The 18,806-nt window shown below is 40.4% G+C and overlaps 1 protein-coding gene across 1 annotated transcript in view; it reads left to right on the top strand.

Annotated features, from left to right (window-relative positions):
- The window catches only part of vta1 (vesicle (multivesicular body) trafficking 1), a 62,042-nt gene extending 44,688 nt beyond the window's left edge, over positions 1 to 17,354 (top strand). Inside the window, exons 7-8 of the mRNA XM_074615021.1 lie at positions 1,912 to 1,986; positions 15,380 to 17,354. Coding sequence (XP_074471122.1) covers positions 1,912 to 1,986; positions 15,380 to 15,525 — 221 coding nt within the window. The 3' untranslated portion in view covers positions 15,526 to 17,354. The remainder of the gene's footprint in view (positions 1 to 1,911; positions 1,987 to 15,379) is intronic.
- The last annotated feature ends 1,452 nt before the right edge of the window (positions 17,355 to 18,806 follow it).

The following is an 18,806-nucleotide window of genomic DNA, read 5'->3' as shown; positions in this document are numbered from 1 at the left end:
TATACGTATAGTGAATATAATCCATCAATCTTATTTCCATAGATGTATTTTGTATATACAATTTTCTCATTTTGAAAAGCGGACGCAGTCCCACGTGTCTACTTCCTCTAACTTCTCCAAGGTGGTCTTTAGCTCTCCCGTCAGCTCCCGTCAGCTCCAAATGTTTGAATGCATTTAACAGAAATGTCAGTATCTGGGTGCTCTACAGTCGTAGCGTCGGCCGATTTGACCACGGAGACGAGAGCAACGGCCGGCTCAACCGCCACGTTACCGCCATATGATAACGTTTCCTGTCCGTGACAGAGTTAGCATGCAGCTTTAGCTCTGCTCTGTCTAGCTCTGCTTTTCCTGTCAATGTGTGAAACCCAAAGTGTTTCCATCCTTTCCTGGATGTGTAGTGTTTACCACGCTGGATTTAACATGTGAGGGTGCAGGTCGTATCCACGACGACCCTCCAACGTTTTCTACTTTCTCGTTTCGGCTCGCTGCGGTTTGTTTCGGTTGACGGATACGGAACGGATATGACATCACGTTACTCAGACTACAACAATCAGAGTGTAAAGACTAAATGTTTCTGTAACTACGTTTCTCAAGTCGCCTCCTCGTGAGTGTATGCTGAGAGAGAGTCTTGTTTTCGTTTCCCATGTGGAGCGTCGGAGCTCGAGACAAAGTGTGTGTGCTCTACACACATTAAACATCATTTAGGGTGATTGCACACACACACACATATATTGCGTGGCTGGCATTTAATCTCATGTTCCTGCAGTGAGGAAGAGGTGATTAAATGAAATGAGCGACAGAGGTTGACCTTGGTGCTCGTCCAGTCACTCCCTGTGTGTGTTGCTGATAGTGAAGGACTGTTATTGATCACAACAGGGAGCAACTCGATGCAGTGTGTGTTGGCGTCAGTGTGTGAGAACGACAGAAGAGGATGTGTGTGTTCACACATGTGGCTGATTTCAGTTCAAACTCCTTTTAGTTCCTGTGTTTGATGTGACTTTAGGCTTTAATATTAGAATAAATCAGACATTTAATACAGAAACAAACAGCTGAAACACTGAAGTTCAACATGTTTGTTTTATTTATGTTTGAGGGGTTCTGAAGTTTCCATTTTTCTCTTCACTTTCATTCGCTGGGAACATTATTCTTTCCTTAACTCGTCCCTATTTTTCGTCCTCAGAAACGAGCATTAAGAATTATTAACTGTGTTCATCAAACTCATTCATCTCAACCTTTATTTTTCCAGTCCAGCATTTTCCGTGTTTATCAAGTTACCAACTTCAGATCGCTTGATTTCTGTACAGCTCTTTGAACGGGGCCCTTCCCTCATATTTCCATGAACTGTATTCCTTTAATCAACAAATCCACAATTATTTGACTCAAAATAACTTCAAACTCAGACCTCCTATGTGTCAAACATCTCCGTTACAGTTTGGTTTAATTCACCGAGGTTCAGTGATATGGAACGCTCTGCCGTCTCATATTTTAAAGTTGGCATCAGAACAATTTAAGAAAGCTGTTAAAGGTTTGTTTTTATCTCCCCACTGTTTTCCTTATGGATTATCTCTGTAAATTGCTTACTAGTAATGAGTTTTTAATGATGATATTATAATGTGAATCTCTCTCTCTCTTTACCATCCTTTTTAATATTGTATTCTCTTTTTAAAATGGATTAAGGTTTGCACTGGAGAGTCCCCTGATCAAGCCCCTTTCAGGGTTTTATGCACCTCTCCATCACATTTGTTGTTTATCTGATTTCAATTTGTACCTTTTTTATGTGTAAATAAATAAAATCTAAATCTAATCAAACCTCAAAGTGACTATTTATATACATACTCATTGTAGAGTTTTTATTATTCAGTGTTTCTTTTAGTGTTTCTGATATTCAGAAGTGTTTTTATTGACCAACAGAACCGGTGCAACCAGTGCCTGTTCCCAGAACAGTGCCCATTGTTGATCCCACACTGCTCAACGCCCAGCAGCAAGGTAAGAACACATTTTCCTTTCTCTCTTTCCTGCTGTCTTTCTATTTAATACCCTAAAACTGATCATAGAGCTGCAGCTCGTAGCTGCTATAAAGAAAAGGTTAATTTACTACATGTAGTACTATATATACTATACTATACTATACTATACTATACTATACTATACTATACTATACTATACTATACTATACTATACTATACTATACTATACTATATACTGCAGCAGCTGTCTGATCTGGGCAGTGGTCTCCAGTCTGCTATATATTAGATTTTAAAATACCGTTGCTTGTCATCAAATAATTCCTCCGTACTTTAGAGCCAAAACACATTTCATACATTTCTTTAGGCATCTGTGGTGCATGTGGGATCAGCCTGTTACTGCAGTAAAAACACAAAAATGTGAAGAATAAATTCCTGAGACTGAGCCCAAACTGCTTTTGAATCCAGCTTTAAAATATTTTATTATCCTTCATTAAACTTTTACCTCTCTTTATGTTTGTTTTCTCACCATTTAACCTTTTTATTTGATCACATTTGTATTTTGCTTAAAGATGAAATACACTTTCTGCACACAGAAATACAGTTTTCCCCTCAAATTCCAGCTTCTCAAATGTGACTATAGGGATGCACCGATACCGATACCAGTATCGGGTATCGGGTCTGATACTGTGCTCATGTACTGCAAAACGGCTACGATTCTACTTTACAGCCGACGGTGCGGGTGAGACCGGTGGTGCGCCCGACCCCGCGGGGCCGGGATCCCACTTCAGCCGGTGCGCGCCAGTCCTCACTTTCATTGCGCCGATGGGTTTTGCTTGCACCCTCTGACTCGTGCATACGTTAGACTCCTTGGTCCGTGTTTCAAGACGGGTCCGGTAGGTTGCCGACATCACCACAGACTCCTGGCACCTTTTACGTCGACAGTCCGCACCGGGAGCAGGGGACGCATCCCTCACCGGCGGGGAGAGAGGGCGCAGCGAGCACTTTGTCCACGGCCCCGGGAAGCACCTTCGCCCCGAGCCTTTCCAAGCCGACCTAGAGCCGGTGGCGGCGCACCACCTCGTATGCGGGACTCCCCAGCCTGCCGTGTGTCGCTCACACCCTCCAGCTGGCTGTCTCTTTTGGCACAGAGAAGTACTCGTATCGGTAATCGGTATCGGCGAGTACCCAAATGTAAGTACTTGTACTTGTACTTGGTCTGAAAAAAAGTGGTATCGGTGCATCCCTACTTTGGACTTTTGGTCAAAGTCGTCACCTTGGACTTTGGTGTTTTTAAAGGGTTTGTTCGGATTCACCAAAGTCACACAATAACACAAACAAACTAACCGATCGAACACAACTCCTGTGTTCTGAGAGGTTTAATTACTGTTTTTATGAATGGAGACTGGTGGCTTTGAAGAGAGCATAGATAACGGCTTCAGTTCCCCGTCAGAAAGGGCTGTCTGACAGCGAGGTAAAGCAGTACAAATATTCTAAATATAGCACACATAAACTGATTTTGACTTTTTGAGGTCCATCTACTGTAGGTAATGCACTGACTATGGGGAAGTACCTCATACAACCACACTGAGAAACACCTGAACTCTCCCTTTAGCTGGCAGCTTTAGCCGCAGGCTGTTAACTGTGTCATAAATGACTTTCCGTTGATGTTTCAGAGTCACCGTTCTGCCGTTTCTGTGGAGGACACTTTAACATCTCCCCACTTTTTCATGCACAATTTATGTATTTAGCATTTCAGGACATCAGTATTTAGCGTAGTTGGTAGAAAAGACACGTCTCCGGTCCGTCCTGACTGGTCTTTGAAGTCCATCTTTGAAGATATTTGAGGTCACTCGGTATCTTTAACTCTGTGATGTTTTCAAAGTGTGTGTGAGGAGGACGGAGGGCAGAGAGGAGAGTAAAGGAGACGGAAACTGGAGCTGGATTTAAAATGTGTTCCTGTTGAAGGGTCGGGGGTTCGATCGACTCTGAAACCAGAATCAAATCCTTCTGAATCTCTCATGGAATCTAATTAGATTCAGCAGATTCAGCTGAGATCATCTGTATCTGTTGTTACCTGAGTATCAGAAACTGTTTACTCCGTCTTCACATCCTTCACCTGCAACCAGAAACAGCAGGCAATATGATAAAATGCACCTGACTCATTGAAACACGAGCTACCTTATCCAACTGTTCTGACTCAGAACTTTTCCTCAATTATTGATATACGAATAAAAGTTGAATTGACTTGATGCAGTGAGTTAATTTAACCAGAGAAGACTATTATATATAAAAACACAATAGTAGAGTGATGTTACGGAGCGGTGCAGCTTTTCTCTTCCAAACAGTCTTTGGTCCAATACATAAGGGGTGTAGTGAGCGAAGATACTGGCAGCATATGAAGCTACAAAACCTAAGGAATCCATCGGTACCAACCATGTCATAGTAGCTTGTCGGGAAGGAGGTTAAATAACGCTCCAAACTTACCCTAAATCTTACGCTAAGAAACTGTCACGGCCATACAAACTGAACTGTGGGCTTGGTAAACTGTTGCATCACGCTAATTTTGGACCCCTTTTCCAGTGCCCCGCTACGAATCGCCCACAAATTCTGCCCGTCTCCGTCCAAGCAGCGCTCGAACATCGTCCCAAATTAGAGAGACTGAAGTAACGGATATAAAAAAGAAGAATTCACTGTAACATTTTCACTGTTTTTCAGCACGTTCATGACTTCGAACGTAACCCACCGGGAAAAAAATCAAATAGAAAGGCTACTCGTCGACTGACAATGGGAAAGGAGTCCATCGCCTATATTTTTGGGTTTTCAAAACCAGCATATACGCGCAAATTTTGGTGTAAAAACACCAAAGTGTATGTTGGCTAGAAGGCCACTTTGCCCATTTATATTCTCTACCGAAGAGATGATATCATGATAACAGCTTCCTTTAAGTACAACACAACAGCCTTCATAGAAATACTCCTCTCTCTGCTCTGCTGAAGATGAAAAATAATCGCTGAAGAAGTGACACTGCAGGAGATGGCGGTGACGGCGATGGTCCCTGCACCATCTGTCATCTGTCTGCCATCGAACCTATCATTACAACCACACCACCGCCACTTTGCCGCTGTCTAGACTATCATTAGCTGCTGGTGGTCAACCGCAGAGAGACACTGAGAAAGAGAGAGGTGGAGAGCTTACAGTCTGATCGCGAAGCTCCATCCTTTTCCCATATTCACTGTTTGCTCTGTCAACAACTACCGCGACACATTAACACGCACCAGACACCGGGTTAACTTACTGATTTAGTTTCTCTGTTAGATTTAATAATCTTGCACAAGTGCATTCTTAAACCCGGCTATAGCAACCCTGTCTCCCACAACATTATATTCTCATACAGCTAAACTTTATAACCAAACTACGTTTAGAGGGAAACCTATTTTCTCCCAGATTATGGTTGCAGTTTTAAACAGTTTTAAACACGTGGTTAACGTTGTCAATTGAAACTAAACAAAACCAAAATGCAACAAAAGTACTTGGTCAAGTGTTTGTTGGACCAGCCCCTTGGTATCACGCCCCTCGGTGTCACGTCCCTCGGTGTCTCGTCCCTTGGTGTCACGCCCCTTGGTGTCACGTCCCTTGGTATCACGTCCCTTGGTGTCACGCCCCTTGGTGTCACGCCCCTTGGTGTCACGTCCCTTGGTGTCACGCCCCTTGGTGTCACGCCCCTTGGTGTTACGCCCATCCAAAAAGTTGATCTGTTCCAGCTTTTCCGCCGCAGGCCGCTGCGTTTTTTTGGACCCTAAAAACTGCTCCTGACGAACCGGCGTCCTGCCGCCATCGCTGTATGTGAATGCAGTCCATTTACCATATAGTAACTGTTTTAAAGTTAATTACCAAGTTTAGTCAGCCTGTCATGGAGAAATTATTTTAAAACCACAGTGCAGTTCTTGAGCTGAATATTGCCGATACAGTGGATCTGAGATGCATGTGGATCCGCTTTATTTTCCTATAAAGATTAGTATGCACACTCAGCAGAACCTTTAACTGGATAAGTAGGTGAAATGAATAATTCAACCTCTTTTCAGGATTTCATTCAGTCTGAACTGCCAAGTCACCGAAAGAAAAAAGAGAAATCTCTTTTTATTTCTGCTCACGGGGTGAATCCAGGCGCGCCCGCATGACTCAGGCAATTACACTCTCGTCCGATCGCTGTTGAAATTTAAAATGAAAAGGCCTATTTGAGAAACGCATTAAGCCTCCGACCATGCAGATAAATGAAGAAAAACATTAAAACATGTCAAACAGCCTGAACAAGAAAGAAGCAAATGACCCAGAAAGCATGTGGATATCTGTTCTGCATTTCCTATTCATGAGCCATGAAACTTTTTAATTCACTCGGTCAGCAGTCCTGTCTTCGGTTTCCTCTTCTTGTCCACGTGTGACGTAATGCAGAGCGACAGAACAGAAAATAGGTTCAGAGCGTCAGTCGCCTAAATTACAACTACTTTTGATGAATTTGGGCGTAAAGTTTTTAAACATTTATTACATCGTTGGACTGCCAGACTGCTGTGAAGGTACGGAGATACTTTATATTAACAACAGGTTGTTCTTTTTGAAACGATGAGTCTACCTTACAGATACTTGTATTGAATGTTTATATTCATGGCACTAGCTGTTCTGCTCCCACTATGCATGAAGGTGCAGAGAGATAGACAGATCAAATATTCAGTGATATTAAAGATACCATCAGAACCAAAATGAGTTGGTTGAGTAACATAGAAAGTAGATCAACCAAACCGTCAGATATGTCCCTTTTTAATGGAAAATATCAGGAAGAAAGACCAGCATTAAGTTTCCATCAGACCTACACCGCAGTCATTTATCTATAAAACACCAGCATCTCCTCATACAATGATTCCTATGATATCTTACGTAAAGTTATCCCTCATTTTGTGTGTGTTTTCCGACTAATGTCTGAACCCGTTCGCACGAAAAGGCGTATAAATGCCACGATAATGCACAAGGCGTTTAGCGTGCAATAAGTACGCCTTCCATTGATTTGTATGCCATGTATCCTCTACTGACTGCAGTGTAAACACATCCACGTATAAATGCTACAGTAAGAGTTAGTGACGTAGAATAAAAAGCAAGAAAGACCACTTATGGTGGGCGGGTGGATGGGTCCAACAAACACAGGACTTTTAACCAGGAGACGGAAGTAAGGGATAAATGTACAGCGAGCCGGTCATTGTTGTGAAATAAACCCCTTTTAGTTAATTATTTGACCCGCTAGCTGTACATTATCCCGTTTATTACACGGCGATTTACTTAAGAAATCAATAATTTAACACAACAGTCCGCCAGAGTCCGACATCTGAGCTGCGCCCATAGCAACGGTCTGTTATACATAACAACAGTCTGCTATACATAACAACGGTCTGCTATACATAGCAACAGTCTGTTATACATAGCAACGGTCAGCTATACATAGCAACGGCCTGTTTTACATAACAACAGTCTGCTATACATAACAACGGTCTGCTATACATAGCAACGGTCTGCTATACATAGCAACGGTCTGTTATACATAGCAACGGTCTGCTATACATAGCAACGGTCTGTTATACATAGCAACGGTCTGCTATACATAGCAACGGTCTGTTGGCGTTCTACGGTCTGTTAATTCTTTATAACAGACCGTAGAACGCCGTAATTGACCAATCGGAATCGAGTATTCAACAAAGCCGTGTAATAAGTTACATTAGTGACACTTGTCACGTGTTTTTCGTTGCCGTTTGTGACGTGTTTTCCATAGTTGTTTCCGTACGTGTTTTACTTAGTTTACGTACTTATTTTAAGCCGAACCCTGATGTTTTCCCTCAACCTAACCATTTACGTGGCGTACAAATGTCGGGGTATTTAGACGCCTTCCTGTGAGACCGGGTTGATCATTCTGTTTATTAATTTCTCTTTACAAAAGCTGATTGTCAACTCAGTTATTTTATTCTTTCTATCTGTAATGATGATGTGGTCTTTAGATGACTGTTCAGATTATTTTGTATCACTTCCACCTTTTTTAAACGGCCTCTCTAAAGCGCTGTGGTCTCTGGAGCTCTCCCATTTCTTTACTGACTTTCTCTCCTCATTTTTCCACTATTTCCCCTCCTCCTCCTCCTCCTCCTCCTCCTCCTCCTCCTACTCCTCCTACTCCTCCTCCTCCTCCTACTCCTCCTACTCCTACTCCTCCTACTCCTCCTCCTCCTCCTACTCCTCCTCCTCCTCCTCCCCTCGTCCTCCTCCCCTCCTCCTCCTCCTCTCCTCCTCCTCCTCCTCCTCCTCCTCCTCCTCCTCCTCCCCTCCTCCTCCTCCCCTCCTCCTTCTCCTCCTCCTCCTCCTCCTCCTCCTCCCCTCGTCCTCCTCCTCCTTCTCCTCCTCCTCCTCCTCCTCCTCCTCCTCCTCCTCCTCCTCCTCCTCCTCCTCTCTACCTCTTCCCATCGTTGGGAGGATGCAGTCAGCATATTTGCTGTTTTGGCGGAGCAGAGAAATCAGCCGAGGGATTAGGGGCATATGGTGCAACATTATTCAATCATTTTTTCCTGTTCTTCTCCGGGACGTTTTAAAGAGTAGAGCGTGTTTTATGAGCGTTAGTAAAGCCAAGAGAGACATTATCTGGTGCTCTGGTCCTCCGGTCTTCACCGGCTCTCTAAGTGGGGTCCAGGGACCTGCAGAGGTCCTTCATGGGGTCCAGGGACCTGCAGGGGTCCTTCATGGGGTCCCACCATGTCAACATTAAAGTAGAAGAATAACCTGCTGTCATTATTATTTCATGTGCTAGACGTTAACTGGGTGAGAGGAGATTCAGATTTATCTCCTCTGCTGCCTGCTGCGGTGGGTTCACCCCAAAATACACCAGAGACTTCCCAGTTTAACCAGTGAACAAACATCACAAAGGAGAGCCGAGTGACAGTTTTGTTGTAGCTACACATCAACTATGGGTAGAACTCCATATTTTGTTATGAATAAATCTTTCCATGAAATGGAAATATTACACATTCTTCAGCGTGACATGTTTGGGATCCTTACAAACTTTTAGATCTCCACTTGGATCTATTAGAATTTTCTGAGTTTAAATAAAGTTTTTATTGTAATGACTCACCACAGGTTAGTGAGAGTTAAGAGGACAATTACAAATGTTCATATGAAGTAGGGCTGTCAGTCGATTAGAATAGTTAAATGCGATCAATCGCAAATTAATCACATTTTTGAGCTGTTCAAAATGAACCTTAAAGGGAGATTTGTCATGTATTTAATACTCTTATCAACATGGCAGTGGACAAATATGCTGCTTTATGTAAATGTATGTATGTATTTATTATTGTAAATCAATTAACAACACAAAACAATGACAGATATATTGACAGATACCTCTGTTGGTCTGGAGGAGCTGCAGCAGTTATTTCTGCACAAACGTCCACTACATTCACTAGATATTCTCAGAGCTAAACTAACTCTTCTGCAGTGTGGAGTGAGCAGCATGCACGTGAGAGGTGAGCTAAAGAGTGAGAATGAGCGCGGTGTCTGAGTGAAGGCAGGCAGAGGAGCAGAGGAGCGGAGTACAGCAGAGACTCCGGTCCTGGAGACCAAAGCTACGGTCTCCTCCGCGTCCTCCGACCGCGGCCAACACTGTTTAACAGACGGGCTTCACTAGATACAACCAAGAGGTTTTGGTGCTTCCGTGTAGTTTGTGTTGGAGTCTTGTCTGAACAGCGTAGACACACGCATGGGACACCGACCCGCAATGATTTATACGAGAAGAAGTTTCAAACAGTCCCTTTAATGGAGCCATGCAGATGGTTTTACTGCTGCTGAACATCCACAGAACAATTTCGAAGTAGTTCCGACAAAAACGTTCCCAGCGCCTTCCAGAGGAGCTGAGACGCTGTTTCTGGAAAGCAGTAAATGTAATCTTCAGAATCAGATACACTACATGTTCCCTGTTAAGGAATAGAAATCACTCTCCTAACTTTATTCAGACTCGGTACCTCTGAGACAACGAGGATCTGTTCTTCTGCTTCGGTCAACAGTGAAGCCGAGCTGTTGAATATTATTCTTCTGTAGCATGTTTTGATTTTGTGCCGTCAGCTGTATGAGTTCATGTGTTTGATATGGAGAGAGCGTGTGTCTCGTGTAGTGTTTGCAGAGCTCAGCGTGGACGGAGGGATGGTTCCAGTTAAAGACCGTCCTCTGGGGGACGGACAAGAGAAGGAGGGAGGAAAGAAAGGAAGTAGGATAGGAGGGAAAGGAGGCCAGAGAAAGAAGGACGTTTTCTAAGTTACGAAATGAAAGAGAGAATGTGTCGTAACATAAAATCATATTATTCAGATTCACACAGAGACTCCAGGCAGAACATTTATATTATTATATATTACCAACGCTAGATTTCTGTCTTAGACTTTCTAACTGGTTGAGCAACAAACTGCACATTGACAGACACGCTATTAAAGCACCGGCTGCATGAACGGCATTATTACATTTAACAAAGAGGAAAGAAGAGACATGTGACAAGAAGGAGAGAATCAGGGGTAGAATAAATAAAGGTAAAGAGGCGAACAACAGACGGGAAGAGTTATAACAGATGGAGAAGAGTAAAAAGTAAAAACAAGGGCTGTCAAAGTTAATAATAACACGTTAACGCCACTCATTTCTTTAACGCATTAATGCAATTAGGTTGTAGCCGGCTCAGTTCTAAAGCTAGAGTAAAGATACTGGCATCATATAAAACTATAAAACCTGATGAATCCATCGGTACCAACCATGTCTTACTATCTAGTCGTGAAGGAGGTTAAATAACGCTCCAAACTTGTGCAAAATTTTGGTGAGGAAAAACCGGCATGGCCATTTTCAAAGGGGTCCCTTGACCTCTGACCTCCAGATGTGTGAATGTAAATGGGTTCTATGGGTACCCACGAGTCTCCCCTTTACAGACATGCCCACTTTATGAGTTACAGCACTTCCACAGTTATTTTAACCCAAACCACCATATGTTTTTTTATTCTTTGGTGTTTTTCTGCCCGCCCGTCCACTCCGACCTCCTCCTCTACGTGGTGTTTGACGCTCTTTATACTTCCTGGTTCACGATTACGTGGATTGAATACGATTTGATTTTGTGCTGTCACGTAACTTCTGTACTTAAGTTACGCTACTTCCAGTGTTATTTTCACCCAAACCGCGATCTTTTCCTATCCATAACTAAGTAGTTCAACTGTGAATGTGCTCTCTAGTAATTCATGTTTTCGTTTTAAAAACGCATAACTTTAGCCATGTTTACGTGTCGCGTCCGCTCGACTCCGCCGTTTTTGAGCCTCTAAAACGGAGACGTTTGAAAACGCTGCTGACGCCGTTTTAGTTTTAAAACTCCGGGGTTGTGTTTAGGCTCTGTCTACACATCTACAGATATTTTTTAAAACAGATGTTTTCCCCTCCGCTTAAAAAAAAAAAAATCTGTTCACACAACCTTTGTTTTACAAAATATCTCCGTCCACACTTGAACGCAAAAACGATTCCAAACGCTCGCTGTAATATTTACATGTCACCACAAGTGAGATCACGAGTTAAGGGTCAAGGAATTTTGTTATCAGCCTTCTCACTCCCTTTCCTTCGGCTTCATTACAGAAACACAAACCGCAGTTTCCTAAACCTAACTAAGTAGTTTTGTTGCCTAACCCAAGGCAATCTTTTCCTCAACCCAGTTTTATTTTGAAAAGACTGGAGCGGAAATTGACACGTGCGTCCCGTGTTGCTGGACATTCGTAGGTAAACGTACTTGTTGAAAGTCGTGCTGAGCGTCACCAAAAACAATCTGTCTATGTACGTGAATCAAATAGATTACATTTCGTCACTATTTCACGAACATCCTTGTGACGGTGTTGGATGAATAGAGTCCACAGAAATAGTTTATAAAGTCATTCAAGATGGGATTTTTCAAGTTAAAGTGGAAAAATGTTGGACAGCAATAAATCAGAGTTTGTGATTCCCTGCATGGAAGTGGTGAAACAATCAGTTGGCTCCTTTGTGATTTGGACTAACCCAACGGACTACGGCTGTTGAAAGAGCCCTGAGGGTCTGTATAAGGGGGTTTCTGGAGTCCAGTATGTGAAGGAGGGGTGTACAGTATGAAGTCTATATAGTGTTACACCCTCTATAAGAGGTCGTAGCTCCTCCAGGCTCGGCTGCAGACCTCCAGGGACTCTGATGGGTGGAGGACTGTAAGAGGAACAAGCTGCAGAAACACACAGTTTAAAGGAAAGACAGACTTGAACGTGTGTCATCAGTTTCAGCGTCTCGTTGTGTTCTTTGGCAGCGCGAGGTCAGTTTGATCTGATACTGAACGTGAGGGGAAATCAATATTTTGACACAGAGACACTAATAATATATCATCCACACACATAAAGAGGATTTATCTTCTCTGCTCTCAGATCATGAAAACATCTCCTGCGCTCACTCTCTCGACCTCCTGTGAGTCGTCCACAGGTGGAAACATCAGCGTTAGTCAGTTGAAGGTTTTGTTCTCCCCTCCACGTGTCCTTCAGCCTGACAGGAAGCACCAGCTTCATGGTGGAGTTGGTGTCTGATGCATTGATTTTCCTCCTCATGGTGGATTTTGTCTTCTCTGTTCTTCAGAAAGCTGGAATGTTCTCACAAAAAATATACAAACAAGTTTGACATTTTCGCTCCCCAATTATGGTCATGAGGCCGGCGGTTCTCTCCCACCGTTCATCGCTATAGCAACGAAAAGTAAAATAAAATATAACCCACAAATCAATGCATAATCCACGTTATCCTGAACCAGGAAGTATAAAGAGTGACAAACGCTGTGTAGGGACGAGGTCAAGTAACTTCTGTACTTAAGTAACAACACTTCTGTAGTTCTTTTAATAAAAACCACCATCTTTTCCAGAACCTAACTTAATAGTTTTGTTGCCTAAGCGTAACCCCCGGCTGCATCATTTTTTATTTTATTTTTTAACTACAATGGGCCTAATATGCCGTTGTAAATATCTAATCTTTTTCTCATATATTTGGCACTTTAATCTCAGAGAATATCAGATTTTTCCTTTTAAATTTATGACTTTATAATATCGGAAATTTGTGAGGTTTGTCTCGCAAATTTGCCACTTAAATTTCTCCTAAATTTACTTTAATGTTTAATCCCCCGGCTACATAATTTGTATTTTCTTAAACAATGGCACTAATATGCCGTTGTAAATATCATATCTTGCAAATTTGTAAGGTTTTTCTCAAAAAAATCCATAATATAGCAAATTTGTGATTTTTTTTCCTCCTAAATTTACAACTTTCATCTCAAATATTATCCATGTTTTTGTCTCCTAAATTTATGACTTTATAATATTGAAGATTTGTGAGGCTTTTCTCGCAAATTTGCCACTTTAATCTAAGAATATTTCTCTTTTTTTTCCTTATATTTACAACTTTAATCTCAGATATCCATGTTTTTTTCTCCTACATTTATGACTTTATAATATCACAGATTTGTGAGTTTTTTTCTCATAAAGTTGCCGCTTTAATCTCGGAGAATTAAAATGGCAGCCTTAATACGCTGTCGTATAGCCCTGCGATGGACTGGCGACCTGTCCAGGGTGTACCCTGCCTTCGCCCAATGTCGGCTGGGATCGGCTCCAGCCCCCCCGCGACCCCTAACGGGATAAGCGGTTGCAGATGGATGGATGAATACGCTGTCGTAAATATCAATATACTTAACACATGTCGAATCAGACTTTAATATTTGAGGAGAACTATTAAAGAGGAGGACGAGAGCTGGACGTTATTAAATGAGATGTGTTGATCGGTGAGATGTGAAGCTGAAGCTGAAGGTGGTATCTTTACAGAGAGAGAGGTGGTCTGTCTCCTCTCTTTATTAAGTCCTACAGTAATGAGAGCTGATCAAAGGGACACGCTGTCTCCTGACTGACAGATCACAGACCAGCCTTTGTTTTAAACTCTTCACCAGGTACCTCTCCATCATAAATTACCCACAATCCCCTCAGGGCTGCTGACAGGTGATTATGGGCTGCTGGAGAGGACTTTCCATGACGCAGGTCATTTTAACGTCTTAAACGGGACGTTTTCCAATAAATAATACATGTCTTACAATTCTTTTGAATCCAGACAGAAGACAGAGAAAGTAGAAGCAGAAGTAGTAATAAAGGAACAGCAGCCGGGATGTTTGCTATAAACGGCATCTTAAAAGAACCCTGAAAAGAACTGACAGAAAATGTTAATAATTGATTACTTGTGTATTTCAGATAAAACATAAGCGTTAATCTCAGGTTCCAGCTTCTCAAAAGTGAGAATTTGCTGCTTTTTCTCAGTTTTATATCATTTTAACCTGAATAAGACATTTGAAGACGTCCGCTTGAGCAACTTTTAATGAACATTTTTCACTATTTTCTGACTTTTTACAGAATAAATATTTGATAAATTGATCAGATGATGGAAAGATTCATCTAGAATGAGTTTTTCTTGGATTATAGAGAAGAGTTTCCGTCATCAGAGATCCATATTGTAGTTCAAATAAGGTCATTTATAGAAGCACTTTAAAGATTTGAGCGTTTGGTTGTGTCTGATAGACGAAGAAAACTGATATGTTTTAAGGTATTTATTTTTATGGAGGACGAAACCAAAAATAAATGATTCAATAAATAAATAAATGTCATTAAATTTAGCAAAAATAATATTATAAATACATGTAGCAATTCATTATTTGATCAAATGTGACATAAATTGATATTTCTGTTTTAATTAGCTTCTTTATTTATTTATCTTTGTTTTAATTCCCTTATTTATTTACTCTTCTGTTTAATTTCCTTTTATTTATAAACGTGTTTATTTTTCTTAATTTTAAATCTATTTATTTATTTTTATTTATTCATATATTTTATATTTATTTTTTAATTTATTTATTTATTTATGTATTTTGCATTTATTTTTTATGTATTTATATATTTTATATACATTTTTAAATGTATGTATTTATTTATGTTTTCTTGCATTTATTTATGTATTGATGTATTTTTTCATATATTTTATTTTTCATTTTCCCTTTTCACCCCATATTTATTTTCCCAAAACCAATTTATTTCTGTATTCTTTTCTTTATACGTTTCTTTATGCGTTTCTGTCACTCAACGTGTGTTTATTCATTAATTTATCTTTTATTTAGGCGAGTTTTGTCCTCCATAGAAAGTCTCCGTAATCAGAGTGATTTCTGCTCCTCTAACTGACTCGTAGAGTTGTTGTACGTTAACTGATCTCACTGACTTCCTCCTCTTGTTATCTTCCCATCTCTCTCTCTTCCTTCCTCTCTCTCTCCTCCGTCCATCCCTCCCTCCCTCCAGGCGGCGTCCATCTCTCCGCGGAGGACTTCACCAAGGCCCAGAAGTACTGCAAGTACGCCGGCAGCGCCATGCAGTACGAGGACGTCGGCACGGCCGTCCAGAACCTCCAGAAAGCCCTGAAGCTCCTCACCACCGGCAAAGAATGAAGGCTTTGTCCTCCTCCTCCTCCTCCTCCATCCCTCCCTCCTTCATCCCCCTCTCTCCTCCCCAGCAGCGCCGCTCTATCTGTCACTGATCTGGCCCACGGCGAGCGGAGGACGCAGGCATGAACACACACACACACACACACACACACACACACACACACACACTGAGGCCGGCCTGTGAAGAGAGACGTTCAGCTCGGCGTCAGAGGAGGACATGATGGAAATCAGTCTGTAACAATGGCTGCCTGTGTCTGACACTGTGACTGACGGACTGACTGACTGACTGACGGACTGATTGACTACGACGGCATATGTAGGTAAAAACACAAAAATACTGAGCTCGGGGAAAGGGTAATATTCTGAGAAAAAAGTTTAAACTTGTAAATATACAAGAGAAAAATCTTGGATATTATCTGAGATTAAAGTGTCATATTTACAAGAAAAATCTCAGAATTAACGAGATTATATAGTTGCAAAATTACGAGAAAAAAATAATAATTTTGCGAGTTTATACGATCGTAAATTTACGAGAAAAAACTTGCAAATTTTCAAGATTATTAAATCGTAAATATACGGGGAAAAAATCTGATATTCTCTGAGATTAATGTGGAAAATATACGAGAAAAAACTCAGAATTTCCAAGATTATATAGTTGTAAATTTACGAGAAAAAAATTTGATGATCTCTGAGATAACAGTGGCAAATTTACGAGAAAAAAAATAAGAGATTTGTGAGATTATATGATCGTAAATTTACGAGAAAAACAATGCAAATTTTCGAGATTATTAAAACACAAATATACGGGAAAAAATCTGATGTTCTCTGAGATTAAAGTGGCAAATTTAAGAGAAAAAAACGTATTAATTTCTGAGATTATACGATCGTAAATTTACAGGAAAAAAATTACAAATTAAAAATGAATTGCAAATTAAATCAAATACATCTTCAATTTGGAAATTCTTTTTTCAGATTAGATTTTTTTCCCGTAAATTTACAACTATCTTTTATCAATTATCTTTGAAGTTCTGACTTTTTTTCTCTGAATATTACCCCCCCCACCCCCCCCCCCCCCCCCTCCCCCATCATAGAGCCAGGCAGCTAATTAGCTTATCTTATCTTAACACCTATCTTTTTTTACCGTTCGGATCCAAAAAATGAGATTTGACGAGTCGGTGAGCTTTAGAGGTGACAGGCTAGCTGTTTCCCTCTGCTCCCAGTCTTTATGCTAAGCTACGCTAACTGTAATAGGACAGATACGAGGCGTGTTTCTGAAAATGTTGAGGGATAAGTGGTTAGCTGACATGCTACGTAGCTAACTAGAACGCTAACAGACAGCTGACGGACGGACTGAACATCGTTTACAAGCAGACGATCAACCAGGAGTGAGTTCAGACAGCAGCTTCATCCGTAATACCAGAGGACAAACTGATCCCAGAAACGTTTTGATGTGTGATAACGCAGCAGGATGTAACGACACTTTAATTTAACTCTGTGTTTTCTGTTTTACGAGTTAATCTGTCTCGTTGTGTTTCATCGTGTTTATATCGACAATAAAGAAATTGAACTTGACAGTAAATCCGAGAGGACATATCGCTGCTGCTGCTGCTGGACTGTTAATCCTCAGAGACGTCCTCTGACGTTTGGTTTCTTGGAGGTTTTTGAACGATCACTTTCTCTGTATATGTGGATTATTAATCTGACAGCGGGCGGCCGTCTTTCTTTCTTCCTGGTTGGTATTTAGCATTTAAGTTTCTCTGAACTTCTTTGAGTGGGACTTCTTCACAAAGATCATCTGTCAGATTCACTTTGAATAAAATATTTGAAATGATGATACTCTGTGTTTGTTGTGTTTGGAGCTGCACTCACTGGATATGACGACGTCTTCTGTGATGTTAACCGGCACCTTGTTTTATTAATTCTCTTTACAAACTGGGTTCACCGTTTTGATGTCATATTATACCCAAAGACTTTAGAAGCAAAGAGACAAAACTACAGTGTTGTTTTTAACAACAGCCACTGCCGCCATTTTGGACTGAAAACGCTCATTATATTTATTTCCAAATCTTTTTTTATTACGTTTTTTTGCAGACATGGAAAGGTCATTTTATCAAATGTAGAACATAACGCCGTGACCGTGACATGAAATAAAAACAGAAAAAGGACCACCCCATGCTGGTCTTGGTCACACGAAAGGGAAAAAATTAAATACATAGAAAAAAAAATAATAATAGTAATAAATTAAAATAATTAAAAATAGTAAATAAATAAAAATAAAAAATTCTATGAAATCAAATAATGGATTTAGTTGGGGTTTTTTTAAAGCTTATTATATTAATATTATTTTATTCAATACCGGCCATTTTGGTAGAATATGACAATAGATTATAAATTTTTTTGTTTTATTTTGTAAAGCACTTAGGACGTAATATAAATAACTAATACAAATTTGAAATATGTGCATCAAACACATACAATATATAACTACAGTATAAGTAAATATAAATTAAAATAAAAAATGCTGCAATGTGATTAGACAAATAGTCATGACTGAATACCAAAACATGATCATCAAAGGAGGAGGAGGAGGTAACTGATCGAGTACGTCTGAGTAGATAACATGTGTTTCTAATTTAGTTCATAACGATGTTTTCTGAAGGAAACAGGAAGTTACAAACCTCCAGTTCAAAGTGTCTCAACTCGTCTTAAAACTTTACCTCCTCACACAGTCCGTCTCTGCACTGAGTCACGTTACTTCATCTTTGGGATCATAAACAGACACATTTGTACGACAGCGTATTAGGGTCATTGTAGGTAAAAAAAAATAATAATTGCGAGAAAAAAGTCATAACTTTACGAGAAAAAAAGTCGTAATATCACAAGAATAAAGTTATAACTTTCCGAGAAAAAAAGTCGTAATATTACGATAATAAAGTCGTAACTTTGCAAGAAAAGAAGTCGCAAAATTATGAGAATAAAGGCATAACTACGAGAAAAAAAGTCGTAATATTACGATAATAAAGTCGTAACTTTGCAAGAAAAGAAGTCGCAAAATTATGAGAATAAAGTCATAACTTTACGAGAAAAAGAAGTTGTAATATTACAAGAATAAAGTCATAACTTTACAAGAAAAAAAGAAAATAACACGTAAAATTATTACTTTGTAATATTATGACTTTATTCTCGAAATCTCAGATTTATTTTTTTTCCTCAATTTCCCCTGGTATAGTCCATTATCTGCTTTTCAAATTAAAAGTATTTTTCTGTCTCACTGGGTGTATCTC

The sequence above is a fragment of the Sebastes fasciatus genome, chromosome 18, assembly GCF_043250625.1.
Source record: "Sebastes fasciatus isolate fSebFas1 chromosome 18, fSebFas1.pri, whole genome shotgun sequence".
NCBI lineage: Eukaryota > Metazoa > Chordata > Actinopteri > Perciformes > Sebastidae > Sebastes > Sebastes fasciatus.
The sequence above is the reverse complement of the archived record's forward strand: the minus strand, read 5'-3'. Positions and strand labels throughout refer to the sequence as shown.